Source organism: Rhinolophus hipposideros (genome assembly GCF_964194185.1).
Source record: "Rhinolophus hipposideros genome assembly, chromosome: 9".
NCBI classification, from domain to species: Eukaryota; Metazoa; Chordata; class Mammalia; order Chiroptera; family Rhinolophidae; genus Rhinolophus; species Rhinolophus hipposideros.
Window position 1 is genome coordinate 54,536,490 of NC_138055.1, and position 24,469 is coordinate 54,560,958.

The 24,469-nt window shown below is 46.9% G+C and overlaps 1 protein-coding gene across 4 annotated transcripts; it reads left to right on the top strand.

Annotated features, from left to right (window-relative positions):
• Positions 1–526: 526 nt before the first annotated feature.
• COPZ1 (COPI coat complex subunit zeta 1) lies at positions 527–19,219 on the top strand. 4 transcript variants are annotated; one of them, XM_081061071.1, is made up of 9 exons: positions 527–596; positions 10,632–10,700; positions 12,100–12,181; positions 12,799–12,890; positions 14,074–14,129; positions 15,449–15,526; positions 15,672–15,723; positions 16,925–16,963; positions 17,841–19,219. In XM_081061071.1, exons 1-9 carry the CDS (start codon positions 579–581, stop codon positions 17,886–17,888), a joined length of 534 nt encoding a protein of 177 aa, XP_080917197.1. In that variant the 5' UTR covers positions 527–578; the 3' UTR covers positions 17,889–19,219. The 4 variants fall into 4 exon arrangements, with proteins under 4 accessions (XP_080917197.1, XP_080917194.1, XP_080917195.1 ...); XM_081061068.1 differs by having other exon boundaries at positions 18,902–19,156; XM_081061069.1 differs by having other exon boundaries at positions 18,929–19,156.
• Positions 19,220–24,469: the final 5,250 nt, after the last annotated feature.

A 24,469-nucleotide genomic window follows, 5' to 3' on the forward strand; every position in this document is an offset into this window, starting at 1 on the left:
TCTAGTTAACACCTTGGGCATCCCTTGGCTTTATTCTCTGGTTGTGCAGACTTTCTGCGAGGATGCTCAAGTGATCTGAGCGAGTCTGAGGAAGAGCTAGCAGTGTTTGCCAAAGGAACCGTGAACATCAGGGACCTAATCGGAGTTCTTGGAATGCGGATTAGGGTAGGATTCCGCCAAGAGCTGCCAGTGTTAAACGCTAAGGAGACATAGCGCCCCCTAAAGGGAGTGCGGATTAAAGTTGCTAACTCAAGTTTACGATGTCACGTGCTCTCCGCCCTGCCAATTGAAAATTAATATTCGCTTCCTCTGTTCCCCATGGAAACAACCCTGCCCCATTCAGTCGTGAGGTTTTGGCGTTTTATTGAGTGTTTAAACTGACAATCAAATACCTGCGCCTTGTGGCTGGAGACCTTGCTTCCGCTAAGCAAACTAGCACACTGATTGGTCAATAGAGCAATAGCTGGCAGCCCGTAGTCCAATAATCCCCATCCTGGGCGGGGTCGAATGAGGACGTAGGGCCAATCAGCGGCCGCGTTCTTTTTGCGGCTCCACGTCGGCACCAGCTGCGGGGCAAGATGGAGGCGCTGATTTTGGTAGGAGCCGGGGCAACCGAGATGCTACGGTGTTAGAGGGGTCGGGAGTCGGGGTTCACCCTCACTGGAACGGGGTAGATAGGGGAGTTCCGGGTAATCCTGCGGGACCGAAGGTTCTGCCGGCCCCTGGAATAAGGGTGTGGCCTAGTGCAGGAGCTAAAACCTCGGTTTAGAGTAGGGCAGAGTCGGTGGAAAGTTGAAGGGAGCACACGGGGTCCTTGGGACGCATAGGATCGTAAGCGTACTGGATTGAGGTCCTCCAGGTTCCCCCGATTCTAAGCATTGTGGATGATATTCTGACTTGAGTTTCTCCAAACTCGCCCCAAATTGTAGGAATAGAGTGCAGGTGTTTGTCATCACAGGCCTCAGGCTGCTCCTGTTGGTTGTCACAGTGTGACGCTCCATTGATAATTCCCTGTCACATTCTTTCAAAAAACTATTCTTTTTAGTTGGTTTCCTGTTAATCCCTTTTGTATAGATGTGTCCTGATAAAGAAAGAATCAGTAGTCCATCAAAGTTCTGGAATGCTTGATGGAGTTAGCATGGATTGTGGAGTATTTTTTCAGGCTCCTTATTCTGGTCTCCTTTTCCCTACCCATTTAAACTTTAGGAATTCTTATTGGAGGATCTGGGATGCTAACTCTCTCTGGTGAGAGAGAGAGAGGAGAATTTTGGTGGTTAAAGGGGTGTGTTAGCTCCCTTGTCCTTATGATCCTTTTAGCTTGTTCAAACAAATAAAGCACTGCTATTCCTTCTTTAGACCTGGACCAGAGCATTTCTCTCAGAAGTGCCTGTTTTGCAACTAGGGCAGATGTTAACACAGATCTGCGTGTAGGAATGTAGCTCCCACTTCCTTCTTTACTTGAGTTGAACTCAAGGCCTCTGTCATGCAGGGTCTCAGCTCCTGCTCCCCGCACGAGAACGCAGGATATGGTGAGACCAGAAAGGAACACCCACGGAGCCATACATAGGGGATTCATACCACTATATTCTCGATGGCGGCTGGGTTAGAGACACAGGAAGCAGGAAGTGCAACCCGGCTTCCGCTTCTCTGCCAGCTAACCACACTCGCTAACTGCAATACGCAATCCACGCTTGCTAGCTCAGCCACAGCAGTTATATCAGTGGCTAATGGCTAACCGGTAACAGCTGATGGCCAACTAGTTACAGCTGATGGCCATGTACTACCCGAGCCAGCACCTTTCCACGTGAGCTCGAGAGCCTGGAAACTGCTTTCCTGGCTCTGTCTCCACAGCCTCTTTCTTGTCTTGTTCTTTCCTTCAATTCTAATACATGTACACATTCAGATCCTCACCAGGCAAAAGAGAGTAACAGGTTTCAGTTCCCCTCTTTCAAAATGGCAAAGATAGAGATAATTCCTTCTCATATGGGTTGGTCAAGCCTAGGTATCATAGAAAGCTTAAAACGGAGTACTTTTTAATAACATATTCTGTCCCAAGCACTTAAACAGTATTCTTAACCAGTTAACAGACTGAGATAAGTTCAAGGGAATTGGTTTCTTTTGAAGTTTTTGGAAATTTTTAGACTGCTTCCTTGCTGGTGCTTGGCCCCCTGCATTTCGTTAAGAGAAGCAATCTCCTCTTTAGAAGGGAGCCTGCTTACAGGTAAAGGAGTGAGGGAGATGATGCTTAGGGAGCTGTTTTAACCAGAGATCTGTGTGTAGTGGTGAATTGAGGCAGTTATATGTGAAAGTCTTTCACATTTTCTGTTAAACCCAGTTTCTCTGTCTCTGCTTCCTCAGCGAAGTGTATTTCATCCTGCTTCTTTTTTACATCCATTTTAACCTAAGATGCAGCATTCACAGAGCCATGCTAACCTGGTCACGTACCCCTCAACTTGGCTTTAAAAACCATACTGATTGTTTGTCATGACAAACTTATATAGTGGGGGCAAACCAAGATACTGGGAAAAGGGCTTGCTCAAGGAAGTACAATGTCAAAACTAGATTAGATTTTGATTCCTAATCCCAGACCAATTGTGTTTGTTATCTCATCGTCGGCTTCCACTTCTTTAATATACAAAACTGTACTTTTGACCATCAGTTATATAAAGCTTTTGTTGGGGACAAAGTACCAACAGGTATCAATTCTTATGCTGGTGTCTCCAGCGTTCTTAGAATATTAAACTAGTATTTTCCTTCCTCTGTGTCAGCTCTTTCCCACATTTTATTTTCTTTACAATTTCAATATTTTGGGCTCCCAACTACAAATTTATATACCTTTCTCATCATTCCAGCTCTTCTTAACTGGAGTTCCAGGAAAGAATTAAGCCCTAATGACTTAAGGTATTCATTGTATGTAATGAACCAATTTCTGTCCTCTGTAACCGCAGTGGCACTAGTTTTGTTCCATCTTTGGGAGAAGTGAGAAAATAGTCACTTAAATAATTATCAGTATTCAATGGTTCAGATGTAGAATCCTAGTTGAGAATCAGGTGATATTTTCTAAGTTTTTCTTTCTCTGCTCACTACCCTCACATACTAGCCCACAAAATTTAGCTCCATCTGATTCAGAATTACTCTTCCTCACCTGAGAGTACTGATTCACCTGAGAGTACTGTCTACTCAGGAGTATCGCCTGATTCTTAGGTTGCCATCTTCATTATGAAAAATAGAAAGAATCCCTGGATCTTACCTTAGCTCTGTACTGAACTAAAGAGTTTAGTGTACCTGGATAGTATTTAACAAGCCATTCCTTAGAAAGGGAGACACCTTCTAAAGTTCTTTTAGGCTTCCTCCTTTCACATTTTTATTTCCTGGTTTGGCTGGACCTCTGGGGAAATGTGATCAGAGCACATTCTTCTAACCTCACCTCTACAAGGCACACAGCCGTAGGGTATTGAGAAGGGAAGGGTAAGCTAGAGGCGGGCAAGAAGAACCATCAGTCGAAATTTGATCTGACTGGGTATTTCTAAATACCAATAGGCTCTTTTTATTTCGGTACTTTATAATGGGTCACATTTCTTTCTTGAATTAAGTAATTCAGCCCTAGCTTTCAAGCACATCTGTCTAATCTTCTCAGGTCTTTTTGTAGTCTCTAAGGAAAGAGACTCTTTCGTCTCCTTTTAGAAATGCTTAATAATGATGCTCCCAGCCTGCATCTTTGGACGCGACTTCCTCTCTCTTGCTGTTTTCTGCTGTTTTCCCTTTCTTGTGAATGGAGAGGGATCTCTGCAGGTCACCATTCTCCATTAATAACCTATGGAATCTTAAAGATAATGACTTATTCCCTTCCTCCCTTCCCCCTTTACCTTTTTTTCCTCAAACCTTAATTACTCTAGCAGTCTAGATCCTTAAATCTTTCCTCATAGATTTCATTTTTCCTAATCCTCTCTGGGTTCACTTCCAGAGTGCTTTCCCAGTACTCTAATGGACCAGACTTCTTATTTGTATCCTTTCCCTTCCCTTAACAACATTGTTACCCTAAAACAATGACCAAATCCTGAATTCTAAGCCTCATTCAAAAATCAGGGCATCCAAAGTGCACAAGAGTATGCGTATAAATGGAGGAGGAAACTATGCAGAATACATCAGTGACTCTTAAAGGTTGATATTGCTCTGTGGCCTTCGCTTCCTGAATCATTTTAATGGGGCTTTTGTTAAATTCCTTTGGCACTAACAGTAGAGGTACTTGGCCTAAATGCCCCCTCCTCGTGCTGTGGGCAAAGGTATCAATTACATTAAGCCCCCAAAGCACTCCCATCTCGTTCCTGGCAGTCCCCTGTGCCCCTTTCCCAGCTGCGTCCTTGCTGGTGCCTGGCCCCCTGCATTTCGTTAGGAGAAGCAATCTCCTCGTTCCTGCACTGTGGAGATATATTTCTCAGCTAGGGCGTGAGCAGTGCCAGCACTGCCCCCGGTGAGGTCCCTGGCAGCCATAAAAATTTTTATTGTGATTATGTTGGTGTCGGGGTGTCCATCTGGGTTATTGCACACCTAGTTTAATTGATTGAAGTTTAATTTATTGACACTTCAAATTAAATGATCAGAATAAACTGTGCTGTTACTCTGGCCGGCTTGTTTTAATGGTTGATTGCTGGAAGCAGACCTCGGCTTGAACTAAAACCCCCAAAGAGCAATTGACGCTGCTTCTAACTCTCCCCATGTCTTGCCCTCCAAGAAGACCTCGTTATAGATTTCCGACGTATTTATATATATTTTTTCCCTCTCCTTCACAGTGGTGGGAAAGAGTTGGTCCCCGGCAAAGTATAAATTATACCAAAGGTCTAGGGGAGCTGTCACACGGTCAGATGAGGAGGAGGGGTCCTTCATATGAAGAAAGCCAGACCCTTGAGAAGCCAGGTCTCCCCTGGGAGGCAGAGGATGAATGCAATTATCCAAATATTTGAAGGAGCCTATTGACAGATTTAGGGTCTTTTTCATCCGGACATTTGCTACTGTTTTTTCTTTTACTCCCAACAACATGACTTGGTTAGACAGGATATTGACAAGCAAACTGGTTATGGAAAGGAGAACTGGAAGAGCAAATAAAGGATAGAAAAGGAATTAAGAACCAGTGCCTACCTACCCATTTATGCTAGAGTAATTAGGAAGATGAAGGCAGAGTACCCATGAGCAGCTGATGAAGATAGACTGGAAGATTAAGTCCGTGCACACTTTAAGATGCCTGCACTGGCGAGGACCATCACACATTTGGCCTCCCCTGATTCTGCACAGAATAGGCTTTCTCTCAGGTCAGATTATTATTAGAGTTCTCCTGTCCTTAGATTCCCTAGCCTGTGTCACCTCTGCTGGTGCTGGACCACCCCATCTCTTCAGTAATCTTTCCTGGTGTGTAACCTGAGTCTTTACTTGCTGCAGATGAAGCTTAGGTCTCCTAATTAGGCTTTTAATTTTCCCATTACCAAGGCAGATATCCCCACCCACAGCCAGTTGGTCTGGATAGCTCTGTTTACCAATTTTCTCCCTCCTTTTCTATTATTTGTGGTTTTTAGAGGGAGATGGAAACTGGGGGAGAGGATAGCAATTCTGCCTCAGGGGTTGCTTTGGGGGAGCAAATAGATTGAAAGATGAACACAAGCTGTCAATTCAGTCTTTTAAAGACTAGCCTTTTGTTTTCAGGAGCACATGGGGGGTGTAGTGGGGAATAAATTGGGATACAAATCATGACCAAGGACTCATCAGAAGTGGATTCAGCCCCATTTGGTTTTTCCATTTGCTGAGTGATATTTAAATGAAGGCTCCTGAATTACCAAACTGGGAATGCAGAAAGTTCTAATGTTGCTCCCAGGCTTCAGGTGGAGAGTACGCTGACTTCATGTTCAATTCACTTCTCTTTTCAGCCGTGCTGCTTGCTTTGTCCCACATTTCTGTAATTCTATCACTTCCATAATAGTTGAAGAATTAGGGGCTGTCTGACCTCTGGGCATAAAATTCTCTGGCAGACTAGCTTCCTGAATTTTAAGAAAGAACCTGAAACTTTGTGTTGCTGAAGAGCTTGGGGCTTCGTTATGTTTGTCCTGCCTGTCTCACAGCCACCAAATTCAGTCACTGAAAGCTGGAGGGGTATGATGCTGACCTCTGCTCCCCCTGCTGGCTGTGTTAGTTTTCTCAATCATATTTATTAATTTATGAAGGCTACACATATTTTTGAGGTCATTACTTGGTGCCAGGCAGAGGAGACGGGGTGATTTATAAAAGTATCACTTATTTCCCCTTTTTTTCATTCTTTCCCCACACCATTCAGAGAGAATTTCATTTGATTCTAAACCTAGGTCTATGAACTCCTTGAAATCATCAAAATTTGTGAATGTTTATTTTTCTGGTAACAAGGTCCATAAATTTCATAAGCTTATCAAAGGGGTCTGCTGCACTTCAAAAAAGGTGGTAACATTAACTGATCTAGCTCAGGCCTCTCATTTCTCCACTAAGGAAACTGAGTCCCAGAGAAAAGTAGAACTGGAGTTAGTGGCTGATCCAGAATGTAATCCAAGGATTTTAGGAGTTTAGAGACATTTTCTCCAGTAGTATCAGAATTCTTAGTGACGGTGCTGTCACGTTTTGTATCTGTGTCAGATAGGAAGATTCTTTCTAGGTATCTCTTCCTGCCCGTCAGTTCTCCCTAAGATGTGTTCAGTTTTCTCTGTATAACCAATATTTGGTCTCACGTCAGCCAGTTCTGTGATACCTGTGGCGCCTTTTCTTTCCTGAGCTATGCTTCTTGAATCTAAGCTAACCCTTGGGTAATGTGTGAAAACTGCTCTTCCCTGTCAAAGCCTGTAGCTAATTCTTTTCTTTTCATCTGAAATCCTTAGGCTTGTGGCTAGCAATTGGAGCCCTCACCCCCAGAGGAGCTTTTCATTTTAAAGAAGTTGGCACAGAGCTGGGGAGCAAAATACCTGCTTAGCCTTGTGGAGCTGCGAGTAGTACCTAGGAATTCTCCTTGTAGTTTTTTCTGTCTTGATTTTTCTTTATGAATAGAGTTGAAGGAAGAGCATCTTGTTTCCAGTTGACCAAGATCTGTTGCCAAGCCAGGGTACTACTTTTTGGCATGGCCATAAAGATTTTTTTGTAAGTGGGGAATAAAGAACTTTCTAGGAATCTCACCCAGATTCTTACTTGTGCCCTTTCAGCTCTGTGGATAGCATCCTCTATAACTCCACAAAGGATTCTTGGTCTCCCTCCCCCAAGTGAATCAAATTAGTCGTAGGCTCCAAATATCCTGTCTACCTGCCCTAAACACTACCAGTCCTCTTCTGGCAGCGTGTCGCGATCTTATCTCAGAGTGTTCTCTTACTATATACATTGTGAACAGACTTAATTCAGTGCTTTCTCATAGCTCATCTCTCCTAGTTTGGCTAACAAGACACACAAATAGAGAGCTTTTATCCAGAGCTGCCTTTAAATATTTTTGCCAGTGACGAATCCGTTAGAAGCTGCAGGTCATCCGAAGGCCCACAGGGGGCAGCACTAGGAATGGCTCGTCCCCTCTAGTCCTCTGTGTGCTGGGGGAGGGGTACTGGAAGATGTGGGTGTTTTTCCCCAGGCTTCAGAAGCCCTTGGTTGAGATCAGAGACTCCTTTGCAGCACACTAGATGCTTGCTCAGTGTTGTTTCAGCTCCTGAGGAGTCCAGTCTTGTTTCCTTGATAATAGAAATGTACATGAAAATCTATCAGAGCCACCCACCCTCCTACAAACCAATCTGCCTAAACATTTCCAGGCATCATTAGCATTTGAGGTGAAGTTCTGTTATACACTCAGGCTGTGGCTCTCTGAAAGTCAGTGCATCACAGAACTTTGTCTCGAAAGCTTTCAAGCAGCTACCCATTTGGAAGTGGGAGGAAAGAACAGACCTTTTAAATCCTTTGAGCATGGCCCTAAGCTTGTAGGGTCTTTCTCAGTAATCAGCATTTAATGTGTTACAAGGTCAAACCTAGTCCATTGTCCAGGAAGCCCATTTCTCAATAGCTGGGAGTTATTTATAAACTTGCCCTTTGCAAAAACTTAAAAATGAAATTACATTATCAGTAATGGCTTCTGGGCCCTTTAAACTGGCTGGTTTTATGTTGTGAGAGGAACTCCTGGCCCTCCCCACTACTGAGAGGTAAAGGCCCCAGGCTGAAGTGGAACCAGCTGCAGTCAGGAGGTGGCAGGAGAAGTAAAGGAGAAGCTGCTGTCTCCAGCTGTAGCAGAGAGAATTAAAGCAGCATTTAAGTCTTGCCTCAATTCTCAGCTTTATTTCATGTGTTATCCCTTTGGAAGTTTGAAATGACCAGCCTTTTCTCTAGTGCCTTCTTACCCCTTGCAGAGCTAGAGTAAGTCAGATCTGGTCTTCTTCTTGCCTTCCTTTGCCTATCTTTTATTCTTCCCAGGAAGATCCAGTATTTTTATTTTGAGGGTTTCCTTGGTAACATCTTCTAAGTTAGTAATCTAGCCAGGAACAGAATGCAGGGATCTGTTTCTCTTTTTGCCAGCTGTTTTATGTACTCACACCTCGTTGGCCACAAAGGACGTTGTCTAACTCTCCTAGTTGGCTAGTAGCCATAAGGGTTTTCTTTTCTTTGGGATCCCATTCTTTCTAGGATGCCAGACCCTATGGCTGCAAGAACCAGGTAGTTACCTGTGGCAGCCCAATGACCAGTTTAAATCATTAGGAAGGTTGCTGTGAATGTGGGTAGAGAAACAGAGCCCAAGATTTCCAGGGAAAAGATTGTGGGGAGTATTATTTCTTCTAAATTCCCTTCCGTGTGGACTTCTTTTCCTCTATTAGGGAAGCTCATTCCCATTGGTGTCCTTCTCTTTGATGAATTGAGGACCCACGTTGCTGTAGAACTGAGCCTGCTTTATGAGCTCTTTCGTGGGGAATCAGGAGTTAGGAGAGCTGCTTCTATTTGTGACCTGTTTATTAGATGAGACATATAGACGACTTGCCTCTGCTAGACACAGGGTTCCTGTGTTTGAGGCAGGAGTTCCTCATGCCTTGTTTATCCCAAAGAGTAATGGATATGGGGGGGCCTCCTAAGGAGCGTTTATCAGAGGAGAGAGAAGTTGGTAGTGATGTCACCCGAAATAGCCACACCAGATAATCTTCCTATACCTGGAAGTCTAATTATAAAAGGTCCCCTAGACGCTTTACCGCATCAAAAAGTTTTTAGTTTATTCTCATAGTCATTCATCAAATATTGAGGGTTGGTATGTGTCACGTATTGCTTTGGACACTTGGGATAAATCAGTAAACAAAACACAAAAATTGCTGTCCCCAAGAATTCAGGTGGGGAAAGCTCACAGTCTTCATCACCTTGTCAAAGGCTGGGTTCTCTTTACTCTTATTCTTAACCCCCTGAGCGAGGATTGGTTCTTTTCATGGAACCATAAATCCGCTGGAGCCTCATGGGACAGTTTACCTTTATAGAGGCTGCAATTTTCTGGATCCTTGGCAATGATTCTTTCCTCCTCACTCTTGGGTCTTTGTTAAACACATGCTTGGAGAATATATTTGTTCCCTGTGAGGACTGTGGGTTTCCCAAGGAAGCCAGGAAAAGGAGGTAACAAAGCAACAGCCTTGTCTTACAGCACAGGGGAGGGATATCATGGTAAGTAATGTTGATTAGAAAGTCAAGGAACGTGAGCCTACAAGCACCTAGACACATACCACTGCCTCCCCTCCCTTCTCCTTTCCCTTCTGGTTACCTCGTTCTCTACAACTTTCAGGAGTAGAGGAGCTTTTTGCAAAGTGATATGCTTTGCAGTGTTTGAGTATGAGTATAACCATTCAGACTGAGGCTGTGATTCCTTTATGAGAGCCAGTGTTGTCGAAGTTTGATTCTTGGTAGTGAAGGAACGCTGCTTTTTATCTCCAGGCGCCAGTGTTTCTCAGACGGATCCTCTTTTCTTTAACTTCCCCCAAGTTCAGATTGGTTTGTCCTGGCAAGTTAAGTGGCCGTGGTCATGGTGGGATCACAGGGGCCGTCTTGGGAGATGGGTGCCTCCCTGGGCTGCATTCAGCACTGGTGTGTGGGCGGGGCGGGGGGTGTCACACGCTCTGCTCAGCTGTGGGAGGTTTAGGGGAGGCTTGCTTTATGCCTCTGCATTGCTACTGCATTGGGACTGCAGAAACTTCCTAGTACACTGGGGCATTTGGCCATGTTTTCAGAGAGCCTTGTGCACTGCCTATTAATTAATCTGGTCACATTCCATACCCACCTGTGCGTGGGAAACCGGGGAGGGAGTGTAATTTGGAAAATAATGGTAGCATAATATTTGGAAATAACAGCATGACCTACCTTGATTAAGCACTCTGTGAGTCTGGTTCAAAGCACTCTGTTTGCCTGATGCTGCTTTGGAGTCTTTTGTTAAAATGCCCCCTCCCTCAATTCAGTTCATTTACCACTTGGTCATTCTCAGTGGGAAAATGTCAAAATGTAACCAGGTTGGGATGGAGGGCATACGGAGGCACCTCTGTATCCCCTTGTAGCCCCAGTGGGATTAGGAGAAGGTGTCTGGTTTGCCAGTGGTGGCAGGAACCTTCAGGACTCAAGGTATGTTCATATCTCTTCAGGAACCCTCCCTGTATACTGTCAAAGCCATCCTGATTCTGGACAATGATGGAGATCGACTTTTTGCCAAGGTGAGATTCCCTTTTAAATTAGTTTAAGAGCAAGACAAAGACTTACTCTGAGCTTTGAGTCTTGGGACTGGCCCTATTAATTCGTATTCCTTGGTACTATAATTTTGAGAATTCTTCCATCTTTCCCGTTTCTACTCCAGCTAAAACCTAAACTGCTTCTGTCTTAGTTGCCCGGCTTCTCTACTTGCCATCCTCAGACCTTGACCTCCTTTGTTTTTAGCATCAGAGAAGAACTTGGGAACCTTGGTTTCTGAACAAAGCATTGTCTAGACGTGAGAAGCAGCTTGCCGGTGTCCATCACTCCTGTACCTTCCGAACCTTTTACCTTGCCTCTCGCCTGGGTTTTTCCAAGGAATTTCCTTGTATTAGGTTGGTGCAAAAGTAACTGCGGTTTTTGCAGTTATTTTTAACCTTTCAAACCACAATTACTTTTGCACCAACCTAATAGTTCAGGGTTCCCGTCCTAGTGTGCAGTTACCACCAAGTTGTTACTTCCTGATTTCCCCAGCGTGATCTTTCTAACTTTGGAGGCATTAAAAGAGAAGAGAAAGGACACCCCTCTCGCTCTCCCTCTATATCCTCCCCCTCCTGTAGAAATTTTTTTTTTTGTCCCTGGTGTATTAACTCTGGCAAGCATAGTATAAATCAATCAGCAGGTAGAGATTAGTTTAGAATTCACCAGCTGTTCCTCCCTGTAATTGGATGTAACTATGCAGGACACCTTTTGAAACAGTTATCCAGTTACTAAATGCCAGACCTGTCATAGGTCTTCAGCTGACTGCGACGGATTAGCCCCTAAAGAGCAGAGCGATTTAGCAGCCTGCATCTCCGCCCCCTTGCCAGGGAGAGCTTGGGAGTGGGGGCTTAGTAGCGTACTAGATTGCCTCCTGCTTCTTTCAGTTTGCAGAAAAGAAAGCTAAGATCTGAGAGAGCACAGGGTATGGTTTGCCTTTCTTTAGAGGAGGTTTTTGCAGCCTTTTCTTATTCCTCAGCTTCATACAATGAGGATCTCCAAGTTTTCTGTGCTTTTAGTGCCTTTGGTGTTCTCTAGTTCTGCTCCCTGACGTGGGGTAGCTTCTGGGAAGCACTCAGTGCGAGTGCTCTCAAGGATTCTCTCCTAGAAGACAGACGGGCAGAACCTCATCGCAGGACCCTGCCCTTGCAGTCTTAGAAATGCGAGGTGGGGTTGCCTAGAGCAGAATCCTTAAAAAATTATTCTTGTATTTGATGACTTCCTGCTCATTCCCTGCCTCTGCAGTGCTTCCTTTTTCCTGTCAGTATTTCTCCCGTACTCCATCCCTTGAAAGAAAGAAATGCAAGATCCAGGGCAAAACACAGTTACTAATCATTCTGGGCTCCCAGCTCTACTGACCCAACGCATCTCCTTCCCTCTGACCAGTACTATGACGACACCTACCCCAGTGTCAAGGAGCAAAAGGCCTTTGAGAAGAACATTTTCAACAAGACTCATCGCACTGACAGTAGGTCACTTTCCTTTCACTACTCCCTGTGTTGGAGGAACCATGGTGGGAAGGGGGTGGCAGCAGGACCGCAGAGAAAGGATAAAATGACTCTGCCTCCTTTTTCTCTTTTTTTCCTCCTCCCCTCATATAATAAACTCTTCAGAAATGTAATGGGGAGGTGAGTGTACCTCACGCGGGAATACCGTGCTGGAAGGTTGGCTGTTAGTTACCTGTCTGGTCCTGGGATTTATGAGCCTCACTTGACAAATTTAACTGCAGCTCTGCTTATTGTACCGCATCCATTAGGGCAGGTAAATGGAAGTCTGTAAAGGTGACCGCTCTGCATTTTCACCTCCGAAGGATCGACTAGTATCCTGTCTCTTATACACGGAGGGAAATCACGGTGGTTGGGGGAGGGTGCTTAGAGAAGATACGTTTAACTTCCCCAAGTTTATACTTCTCTTCTGCCACCACCTGAAAAGAAAAAGCAGGTTAACTTCCATCTTTGGGGGTGATGATGACCTACAGTGTCTCAGCCCAAAACAGCTGGATCCCAGTAAATCATGGTAACTTCTTGTGTCCTACTTCCTTGTCTCAGGCTAGCCACTGTTTCTACCTTTCCGCCCCCACTCCAGGTGAAATCGCCCTCTTGGAAGGCCTGACAGTAGTGTACAAAAGCAGCATCGATCTCTATTTCTATGTGATCGGCAGTTCCTATGAAAATGAGGTGAGACTCGCCGTCAGTCTTTGCTATCTCTGATCCCACTTCCTAGACCTCAGGCAGGACGGTGGTACGGTTCTGGGCCCGGGGAGTACCATGTTCATCTGGCTTCTGAGTGGGCCAGGGAAGTTATCAGAGATGCCTGCCGGCCTCACAGAAATGGCCCAGCACATTAACCTACAACAGAAGATTTCCCTAGATCCCTTCTTTATCTCCGTGTAGGAGACACCATATGTTTAAATACATACTAACATACAATATCAATGGCCTTTCCTGGATAGTGTGTTTTAAGATGAATTTTTGAGGTATAGTTAAGGTTGGGGGGATGCTTGCTCTTGCTATAAAGGGTCCACACCTGACTGAGTTTGGGTCAACTAGCCAACATTCTGGGTCACGTTGAAGCCATCCGTTCATTCAAAATGGGTATAGTCCTTGAGACTTGAGACTTAATACACTTGAGAAGACTGAATGTAGTCCTAAGCTGCTTCCTATCATAGGAAAAGCTATTTACCTAAGGTAACAAATTCTAGGAGAGTAGATAAGTAAAAACAAGCCCCCATATAATTTGAGACAAAAGTGAAAGCTTGAGAGAACCAACGCTTACTGAGCTCTTACTGCTATAAGTGCTCTGTAAAGTACACTGTTATTTAAACCTTACAGCACTTCTGTGAGTTCTAGGCATTGGTGCCTTTGTTTTATAGGTGAGGAAACCAAACCATGAAGAACCATAAGAAATTACTAGTATTTGACCACTGTTGAACTACAAAAGTGGCAGTTTCATATGATTCAACCTAATTTTCCCAGACTTACACATCTAGAAAATGGCTCAGCTGGGATTTAAGCCCAGATCTGTCTGGCTCCAAAGCCCATGCTCTCTAACCTCAGCTATTGTTTGGTTAGTGACTTCTCGACCTAAGACATCAGGTAACACATACAGTTGGTAAAGACACGTAGTGGAGTCTTACAGGAAAGTTCTGTTTGAGCAGGCTGGTCAAAGAGAAACATCAGATTGTGGGATTGTGTGGCAGAATTTATTTCTGTGAGAAACCACAGGTCCTCTTTCTGTTTTGTCTTACGCTTTTGGTCCTTTGTGAAAGCCTTTGTCTTTTGATGCTTAATGAATTGGAGGGTTTTGTTTTCCGGTAGCAGCTTTCAGGTCCTTGAACCTTATACTTCTGTCTCCCAACAGCTGATGCTCATGGCTGTTCTGAACTGCCTCTTTGACTCATTGAGCCAGATGCTAAGGTGAGTGGTCCATTCTTGACATCTGTTTGGGAGAGAAACTCACGTTCTTCAGGCCCAGGGATTTGTGGGGAATCAGCAGAGGCTCCAGAGAAGTTGGGCTTATTATTTCAGAGTAATTCGCACTGATAGGGAGGACTGAATGGAGAGGAGAGATGTCCCTCTGTGGAATAATTCTCCTGTGAAAGGAGATTGGGAGGGAGCAGAATCTTCACCTCTAAGTCTACTCTATTCCCTGTGGCTCTGTCAGAATTCTAAGCACCCTCAAAGTGCTTTCTTGGGCTTCATTCTTTACATCAGAGGTAGGGAAAGGGCAAGCATAGAGAAATGTCCCAGACACAACATCCGTACCTTGGGAATAGAGGCAACGCTCCCAATTGTTCTCTTCTAGCCCTTAGTTCTTCCCTTCTGTAGAACAAGAAGAATGTGCCAATTACGCTCTCTCCTCCCCGCCCACCTCTCCACTAGCCCTCTGTTCCCCATGTAGATGGGCAACAGAAAAGATATAAGATACTTTTCCTGAAAACATACAGGGCTCTGAACTTCATTCCCGCAGCAGCTCCCAAGTGAACCCAGCACGGACAGCCATCCAGAGCAAAACAGCAGGCGTTCTCAGCCCCACAAAATCAGCAGGGCGAATGACTCAGATTTCCTCAGGAAGGGGATGATTTATTTCTTAGCCAGGTGAATGAATAGACTTCATTTCGGGTGATGTAGTGAAAGAGTCAAATTGACGGATGTGACTGGCCACATGCACCAACCACCGGATCTGAGGCTGTTGGATGTTGGCCCTGACTGTTCCCAGCCCCGTAGCTGGGCTTCTTTTCAAGGTCTGAGCAGAGCTGGTGACGGAGGGGAAGGAGAGAAAGCAGAGAGAGGCTTAGAAGGTTTGTCAGAACTTGAGTGAAAATAGAGTTTGCACTCAACCCCTCCCCATCTCTCACCACCTCCAGATTTGAGTTTTAGCTCTGTTGATTTCCTTTTCTTCACCCACTGATGTCAACATTTATGAGCAATGTCACAAGCAGCAGCATGGCAGGTAGGAAAGAAACAATATCTCTGGATAATCAACTCTTGAATAGTCAGAAATTGTGTATTTTGTGAATCTCTTTCCTGACATTCCTGATCCTTTCTCAGCAAACAAAAGTACGAAGGGGTTTAGAGTAGATTAGCCAAAAAGTTCTAATTTGCCTTATTTACTTCTTTGTGTAGTTGGTGGAGACATTTATTGGTCTAGTTTAGGATCCCAACTCAGATAATGTTCTAGGATTCCTTTCACACAAAGGCTGTTTTTTCTTTTCTTTCTTTTCTGGGGGACTCAGGAAAAATGTAGAAAAGCGAGCTCTGCTGGAGAACATGGAGGGGCTCTTCTTGGCTGTGGATGAAATCGTAGATGGAGGGTGAGTTCTCTGACTTGCCTGGACCTCCCTGGACCTAGGGTGAGGGGGTGGAGTAATGACCCCTACGCTAAGGCAAGTGGGCTGAGTGGCCTGGGGATCCCCACAGTAAGTTGGAACAATGGTCATCTCTTCTTTGTCTTTGTAGGGTGATCCTAGAGAGTGACCCCCAGCAAGTGGTACACCGGGTGGCATTAAGGGTAAGCAGAAGTGTGTTCCCTTCTATCCCTCCATCTACTCACTCCCCAGGGCCAGACCTGCTGAATGTGTCTAAGGGTCTGAGCTTGTAGAATACATACAGCTTCTCCTTCCCTTTCAAATTCTCAGTGTCCAAGGAAGGGAAGCAGAAAGAATGGTATTTCCACTCCTGACCCGGTACCTAGCATCTCACCTGGTCTTTGCGTAGAGTGGACATTTAATATATACTTACTGAATCAATGATGAAATAAAAGAAGCTGTAATATTGATGGTTCTGAAACTGTAAAGGAATTTGAAGTTGGCTTATTCCCTTGGGGATAGATGCAGGCATTTGAGGCAGATGAGTGTCGTCCTTGTCTTTTAAGGTCGTGTAAAACTGAGGACAACACCTCTCCATCAGGAGAGGAACCTCAGCCCTCTTTAGTGCTAGTTTTGTCAGAAAGGGCCTCTGGGTCAACCATAGACGTCCCCAAGTCCACTGGGGAGATAATGGTGGGTGCAGAGAGAGACCACCAGCAATGGGGGTGCAGAGATGTCTGAGGAAGGCAAATCTCCCCATTCCCAGAATGTCCCAGCTCTGACCTCCACAGAGTGAAGGCTGACAGTGCCGGGTAATGGGAAATCTTCTCCCTTAACTGCCGTGGGCTCCATTTGCATAGTTTAATCTTCTCCTCTAACATATGTCTCTGTGTGGCAAGAGAGAGGGTTCCCCCCACCACCACCACCAACTCCCTCCTTCCTCTTCTCAGGCTGCTGTTGCAGCAGTTTATTTCTTTAAATTAACATGCTGTCGTTACCCAGCAGGCCTTGCAGGATCCATTAAACTACCCCTGGCTCCCCCTCATCCTTTCCCTAGTGATATTGATATTCAGGGAAGGTCTACTCTGACTAGGGAATCAAGTCCTCCAACCCTACCCTAAGTTGTGGATCAGATAACCTGCTGATTACTTGAAATGGAATAAATCTTTTAAGAAGTTCTCCTGTCTTAAAATAGAGGATGGATGAAACGACTGTTTTTTTGCTCACAGTCCCTCTGACCAAGTAAAATTGTAGCTGTACTGGTCCCTACAAAGGCCTGGAAGTTTAAGGCATCTGTCCTTTGTTTCAGTTTCAGGACCACATCTTCCTTCTTCCCTGCCAAACTTCAGTCAGGTCTTACTCCAGCTTTCTCCCATACTGAATACTTGTCTCTCTGTGCCGTAGGGTGAAGATGTCCCCCTTACGGAACAGACCGTGTCTCAGGTATGAATTTCTCCCTTCTTCCTCTCCAAGTGGACTGAGCCACTAAAAAGGCTAGACTAGCATTCCACTCCAACCCACCAAGTCTGGATGAGGCTAGAGACTGAAGTCACATCTTCCTTGGCTTCCTCTTATTCCAGAGAACTGGGACTCATACAACCAAATGCCCTCTACCCCACCCCAACTCTCATCCCAATTTCCTGCGTGCAGTGGCTGTCACTGGTGTGTACCCTTCAAACCCTCCCTGCCTGATGCCTCATTCAATGATTTATTCCCCAGCAGAGGCTTGCCTTAAGCAGATGGTCTGTGTGCAACACACACACACACACACACACAGTATGTGTCTGTTTCTCTCTCTCTCTCTCTCCACCCCCTTTCTCTCCCCCCTACTATTCCTCCCTCTCTCCCTCCTCTCTCCATCTCTCTTATTATTCAAATGACGGCTAAACTGGGAAATGCATATTTGAGCATATGCAGGTTTTGCAGATCCATCCTGCTACTTTGCAAATAGATCTGTCTATTTGATTGGGATGGGGGAGATTCTGTTTTCTGCCCATTTGGAATTCTCACTAAGAAGTCCATCTGGATGTGGTAACACAGACCCCTCCTTTTAACATGTGTCCAGTAACCCCTAGTCTTTTTCTTTCCTCTCAGGTATACCTCTTCTCTCTTCATCCTCCCAGTGGATTTGAACTTTTTTGCAATTTTCCAAACTGACAATGCTCTAGGGCCTTAGAGAGCTTCTTCCCACCCTTGGGGATTTTCTGTTTGTCATTTTGCTAAGGACAGGGAAGGCAAATGAGGGGAAGGAGAGCCCCAGTCCCGTCCCTGCGCCCCTCTCCCCACAGCAAGCCCCTCAATGCCACCCTTGTCCCTGCAGGTGCTGCAGTCAGCCAAAGAACAGATCAAGTGGTCACTCCTTCGGTGAAGACCCCACTGTTCCTGGCTCCTCACCCCCTCAAAAAATCCACATGTCTGCTGTGACTTCTCATCCAGTCCCCCAACTGATGCTCTCAGGGTCATCTTGGGGATCACAAGGGATCCTTAAATCTCTCCGTCGTGTCTGTGGTTGGCCCCCCTTCCAAATCCCTAGGGGCTTCCCATTCCTTCTCACTTTTTGGCAGTTCTGGCAGTGAAGCCCCCAGCAGCTTTGGACGCAGGGCAGGAAAGCACCTCTTCCTTATGCTCTCCTACCCCCCTTATTTTCTTCTCAACTTCTATGCCCTTTGCTATAGCTACACTTCAGATTAAAGCAGGAGAAAGAATGTGCTGAGTGTTTTTCTCCCATTACCTTTACCGGCATTTATCCCAACAGCCATATGTCCAGCAAGGGGAGGGAGAGAGAATTCTATAGAGTGAGGGGGGTGGGGAGAGGTATCTTCAGCCTCAGTGCAGCCCCACTTACTGGCCTCAGCATTTTCTCCCAATCCTTCTTAATGTCTCCTCCTCCAGCCTTGGAAAAAAGATTGGAACAGCTCACAGGCAGGGGACAGAGTAAAAGACGGAGTGATTTAAATTTTATTGGATAGGGCTTATAAAATTCTGTATTTGAGTCACAGCTGCATTCTTTACTCTGATTCTGGTTTCTAGCTTCAAAACTACTGTGGTCTGTGAGTGTTCGTTGTGGGAATGTCCATCTCTTGGTCTGCTACCTTAACTCTGCACCTTCACTGTCCCTGGGATCTTTGTCTGGCTTGGCCTGGAGGAAAGCCAGTCCTTGAACTAAAACTCCATTCTAGTCTTGGGAAGAAGAGTTTCTGCTCAGAACTAGGGAGGGGGTGGAATTTATGACTTGGGCCTCTGGGCTCTCTTAGTCCCCTTTGCTCCCCACATGCTTTTCACTCCTCTGCTTTGCATCTGCAATTTCTGCTGCTTAACCCCATCCTCTCTCTGCCTCAGCCTTCCATCCAGGCAGTGGGTTTGGGCTCTTCCCCTCCCTAGGTCGCTAAAAGAGTTGCCTTTCTTCAGAAAACCTTCAGGATTTGGATTTCCCCAGGAAGATGGAGGATGGAACACGCACTCTTGGATCCTACCCCCCTTATTTGACCCAAAACTTCCTACAAAAATATTCAAAAAACCTTCCTGAGACTTAATCTTCTGCCCAACTCGTTAACTACCAATTCTCCAAGACTGAAGTGGGGTGCATAACGGGACATTTGAGGGGGCTTTTTTGTGTAAGATGTATGGAGTCTGGAGATAGCCACCTTCATATACTGCTCTGTGCAAAGAGGAATAAAACAGATTTCTTTTTCCAAACTGCCTTTGTGTGATGTTTGTGTTCCTCTCCTCTCTTTTTGGCAGCTATTCCTCTAGCATCCCCCTCACTCCCCATCTTACAATATTTCTTCCCTCTTACCTCAGAGACTCCCCAGCATTCTCCCCTACCGCCCCCCATCCTTAATTTACGGGGCTGTTTGCCTCCTTGGCATCTTTCAGTCCCCTTGCTTGGAAATTGGCGCCAGGGGTGGGGTAGGGATGGTATTTTCTCAGTGGGAGTCCCAGGGAACTGAGTTCTACCTCCACCCCCCAAAGCCAGCTGCCTGCTCCCGCCTCAGCCATTAGTAACCCGGAGACGCGCACCTGCGTGGGGGCTCTCCTCCAGACCCTGCTCCCTTCCTGCATCTCCCACTCCTGCTCTGAAATGGCGCTGAGCGTGTTATTTATCGGAGCCAGCGCTGCTCCAGAAGGTCAGGACGGTGGTGTAAATAACCTCTTCTCGCCATTTCCCCGTCCCTCCAGAGCCCGCTCCCCTCCCCCTCCTCCACCTTTATTCGCACAAATGAATGTGGCTGGGCTGGCGCGGAGCCTGGCCCTGCATCTTAATGGGGCGGTGAGCTCACAAGATGGATTTAGCGGGGGGTTTTATGGTTGCCGCGGCGACAGGAGAATGCTTTGGTTTTCTTTCCCCCTTCCTCTGCAAGATTTTAAGGAGGGGGAGTGTGGGGAGCCCTCCTCTGTACTGCAATTTGAAGGGTCTCCTTCTCAGTCACCTCTACTGCTCATAAGATGGGCCTGTAATTCCAGCAAGAGAGACCGCATTTAGGACCTCAGATAGGAAAGGATGAGGGAAATAACACGAGTGGGAAGAGCGTCTCCAGCATCAAGACATGAAACCTAGAGTTGTCTAGTCTTGCCTCACCTTGCCAGGTGAGAACCTGGCAATTAAGCTGACCAACTGTGGGGGCACCTGTGCCCTGGATCCCTCAGCATTTGAAGAACACAAAGATGTTTGGGCATACGAGGCCTGCAGTCCTGCATTGGAAGTTGGGGTAAAGGAGGACCAGATGAGGGCTAGGTATCTTTGTCTTTAACTGTCTGCATTGGGGAAGAGCAGTGTGAAGCCTTACCATCCTAACCTTCCTACTCAGCATTGACCCTGGCCAGGAGGCATGTCACTGTGAGAACTGGGTGGGAGACGGGAGTTCTATCCATTTCTCACATTTGGAATTCTTCGAGCTTGTTTCCTCAGCCTGGCCTGGTTTGAACTTTTCCTGCCCTCTCTGTTTCCCACTAGGAATGGAACTCGGGTGCCTGGCCTACCCAGTCCGCTGGCCAAAAATTTTCTTTCAGAACTATGAGCAATCCCATCCTCAGCACTGACTGAAGCAGAGACTGAGGAGCAGGGTCTGATTATTTCGCTCCCTTGGTCTCTTTCTGTCTGATACTGGGCCTCTGTCTCTGTTTGTGAGCCCTTCCCTCTTCCCAGGGGACCCTGGGAAGCCCCTCCTCTTTCCCTCTTCCTCCTCTTTGGCTGGGAAAGTGACTTGCAGCCTGAACAGTGCCAGACACCTGCCTGCCAGATGTGGCGATTCCCCATTCTTCTCTCCCCCCACCCAACCCACCCCAAATGTCTATCCTTTCCCCACCCCACTGAGCTCAGGCAGAGAGAGCCCCCCACAGGGTGATTTAGTGCTGTAGCCCCTCTTTCTCAAGTGCCCCCCTCCAGTTCTCTCCTTCTGCCTGGTGCCCATGCCCCCCCTTTTTTCACCATGTCCTGCAAAGGCCTTTCTGGTCTTGCCTCCTCCCACTCCCACTTGGGGAGCAGGCTTGTGTAAGCCCCAGCTCCTGCACTGGAGAATGAATGGGTGGGGCAGAGGTGACTGGCCTCTGTTTCACCCATGGGAGAGTACATCAGCTGGGCTGAGGACAGTGGCAGCCCGAGCTGAGGTCATTCTCACTGATGGGGAGGAGAGGTGGTCAGGGAGGAGGAGGGAAGTGGGGAGGGAACCAGCACTCCAAGGCTGTAGAGGAGAAAGGTCTGTGAGATCTTCCCTGGTAGGTGCTAGAGCTCAGAACTGTGGCTGCCTGGTGGACATCCTACCATTGTTTCTCTGGCTGGGTTTCTAGATCTTGTCTATGGATCTGTGTCTCAATATGACTGAGTAGATGTCCCTCAGCTCCCCCTCTTCAGACTGACCCAAAACACACATTTAAAGGGAACTTTTAGTCCTTAGCCTTTTCTCTTTAGTATCTGTTCTGTATCAAGCTCTCTTCCCTCCCGTTTCACCCCTCCTTCCTTAGTTGAGCTCTCCTGGTCACCTGGCCTTCGCCACTCGCTTTCATCCTCTATCATACAGTATGATTCCAGACCTCCCACCAAAGCAAGAGACTCATTCAAAACCTCTTTTCTCCTTGGCATTCCTCCTGTCCCCCTGGGCCAGACAGAGATCTCTGGCTGTGGTGGCAGTGAGGTAGGGGGATGGCTGAGCCTAAAAGAGCAGAGACAGGACAGATGGAGAGTCCAAGGAAGTAGAAGAGGGGGGAGGAGTGGGACAGGAAGATGGAAACAGAAGCACTATGAGAGAAAAAGTGAGAATCAAAAAGGCAGAGAGAGGCTAAGAGCAGAAAGCCAGCCTAACAAACTGGGAGCGTGAGAGAAACCCACACAACGAGAGCAGCAAGGCTGGGAGCAGAGAAAAAGAATGGAGACATGAAGACTGGAAAGAAAGTCACAGGAAGAGAAGGCAGCTGGGGAGGGGCGGGCCAAGGGGCAGGCTGGCTCTCCTGGGCTCCCTTATGCTGATGGGCTATAAATCTTGTGTGTGCATGTGTGTGTGTCTGTCCATCTATGGGCATGCGCACACTGCACACGTGTGTAGGAGTCTGTGGTGGGGATAGGGATGATTCCCTCAACATTCTCATTCCCAAATTTCTTTCAGGAGCCTCCTTGTTTGAGGCACCCCACACCGACTCCTCATCTCCCGGTATTCTGATGCTCCAGGGCCCATTCCCAAGGTATTTCCACATCTCAGGAATCGTGGCATTCTCACTTGGAATGCAGACCTGCTGGAATGTACAATCAGGATCGGTAGAATCAAGAGGCCTCATCCCCTTACTGCCCACCCCCCAGGCCTGCTCACCAGCTGCTCCTGACCGTCTTCTCCTCCCACTCTCCTTGTAGCTCTCCCTCCTCCACAATGACCCCTCCCCCAGCCTCTGACCTCTAGCCCCTGGGGCCCAGGTTGGAGGGGAGACAAAGACAGGATTTATCACCAGGATAGAGAAGCAGCCAGAGATCAGTGCTGAGGGCAGTGGCTGACCTCCCTGGGATGGGAGGGAGTGCTTGGCCAGACACTCAGATACTGGGAGGCTGGAAGCCAGGGTTCCAATGGCTCCTGCTCACAACCCCCACCTTTTCCCACTCCAACCTTGCTCTCTCCCTTGTCCCTGAAAACTTAGGAAACAGAGAGGATGGCCTCGAACTGATTTTAGGCCTCTGAAGGAAAACCTGGGAAGAGGGAAGAGATAAGATTAATGTTTTAGGGTCAATCTTTTATGGATACTGAGGAAGATTTGGAAGCCAGGAGCAATCAGGCACCAATTGTTTCAGGACTAAAAAGGAGGTCAGGTTTAGCATGCAACCGATGAGATGGAGAGGCACTTCCTCCTGCAGAGGAACTTCTCAAGAACCGACCCTGATTGCCTGTAGAGAAGGAGATAAACGTGATGATGGGTCCTGAAGGATGGGAGATTTGGTCTCATCTGGAAGTCAGGGAAGAAATGGAATTCCCCAAGAGTTACTAGCTCCAGCCCCTCTGAGCCGCCTTCCTCCTTGAGACCCCTCCTTGAGACCTCCTTGAGACCTCCAGCTGCTCCATGAGGAGCTGGACCCTGCCTTTACAGTAAATAGACTATTGGCCTGAAATTGTCGCTACTCAGCAGGCAGGGTGTGTGCTCAGAGGGAACGGTTTGATCCAGGAGTTTCCGAGAAACCAGACCATATATCTTTTAGTGGACAGCTCCTGCAGCTTCCCTCGCTGTCCTTGGAAGCCCACCAGTCCCTCCAACGTAGTGTGTCAGAGGCCTTCACAAACCCAACTCTGAAGCTCTCAGACCCCTTTCAGCTCCTGGCACCCAATATCCTGCTTCCTGCCTTCACCTTACTGTCCTGGAAGAAGGCTGCTAGAGTTACCTGCAAGTGAGAAGAGGGTTAGAGGGAAATGAAACTGAAGCAATTGGGAGCTTCCAGTCTTTCACCACAACCCCACCTTCCCATCAAGTTCTTGTGAGGGAGACCGCTTTGTGCTTTCCTTTTAAACTCTTCTACAACCTAAAACTCTTCCTTCAGTTCCTGATGGGAAGCCCAAAATTGGAAATTTTAGTGGGAAGGGGTTATGGATAGGGCGAAGAGATTGCGAGAGGACAAAAGACGTGCGAAGAGAGGGTGGCACAGGGTAAGGAAAAAACAAGAAAAAGGAGAAGAGAACATCTCGTTTTTTCCTAACTCCCCCTTTCCCCAATTGAGAAGGCAGATTTACAGCCTTGGTTTGGGGAGGGGGGGTGAGCATAAGGAAGACAGATCTGCAGTTCTGCCCTCTGAGTGTCTGGGTACTTAGCTTTAACTCCCCCATTAGCATCAATCCCCATCTTGCTGCCCATCCGTCTTCTGACATCAGCTCCTTCCCCTTTCTGTAGCCCAGGCTTTCTGACCCTAAGTGGCTCTTAAAGGGCCAGTCTAGACCCTTCTCTCCCTCCCTTCTCCCGCTCCAGGCAGCACAGTCTGGGGGTGTTTGTACACTGGGCGCTGTGGCCATCCTTGCTAAGGCCAAAGTGGATGGAGGACATACCGTTTTCCCCGAAAATAAGACCTAGTTGGATAATCAGCTCTAATGAGTCTTTCCGAGCAAAAATTAATATGAGACCTCACCTTATTTTACTATAAGACCCAGTCAATATAATATAATAACATAATACCGGGTGTTATATTAATTTTTGCTCCAAAAGATGCATGAGAGCTGATTATCTGGCTAGGTCTTATTTTTGGGTAAACACGGTAGTGTGTGTGTGAGGGGAGGGGGCAACTCTTCCCCAGCTCTTTCTGTTCTCTTTACACCCCCCCTTATATCATGGACCCATCTTTGTTCAGGAAAGAGCAAGCCCTCCGATGGACGGACGGGGCCGAGGGTCACAGATACATGGATCCTGGAAAGGAAGGCTAGAGAAGGCATGTGGATCCCCGGACAGATCCTCTCCCTCCCTCATTTCCTGGAGGCCCAGGGCAAGGGATTT

Excerpts from the sequence above, each read along its gene's own strand:
- COPZ1 (XM_081061068.1), top strand. Across the intron at positions 15,527-15,671 it reads GATGAAATCGTAGATGGAGG|GGTGATCCTAGAGAGTGACC; the intron begins GTGAGTTCTCTG and ends TTGTCTTTGTAG. Across the intron at positions 15,724-16,924 it reads TACACCGGGTGGCATTAAGG|GGTGAAGATGTCCCCCTTAC; the intron begins GTAAGCAGAAGT and ends TCTGTGCCGTAG.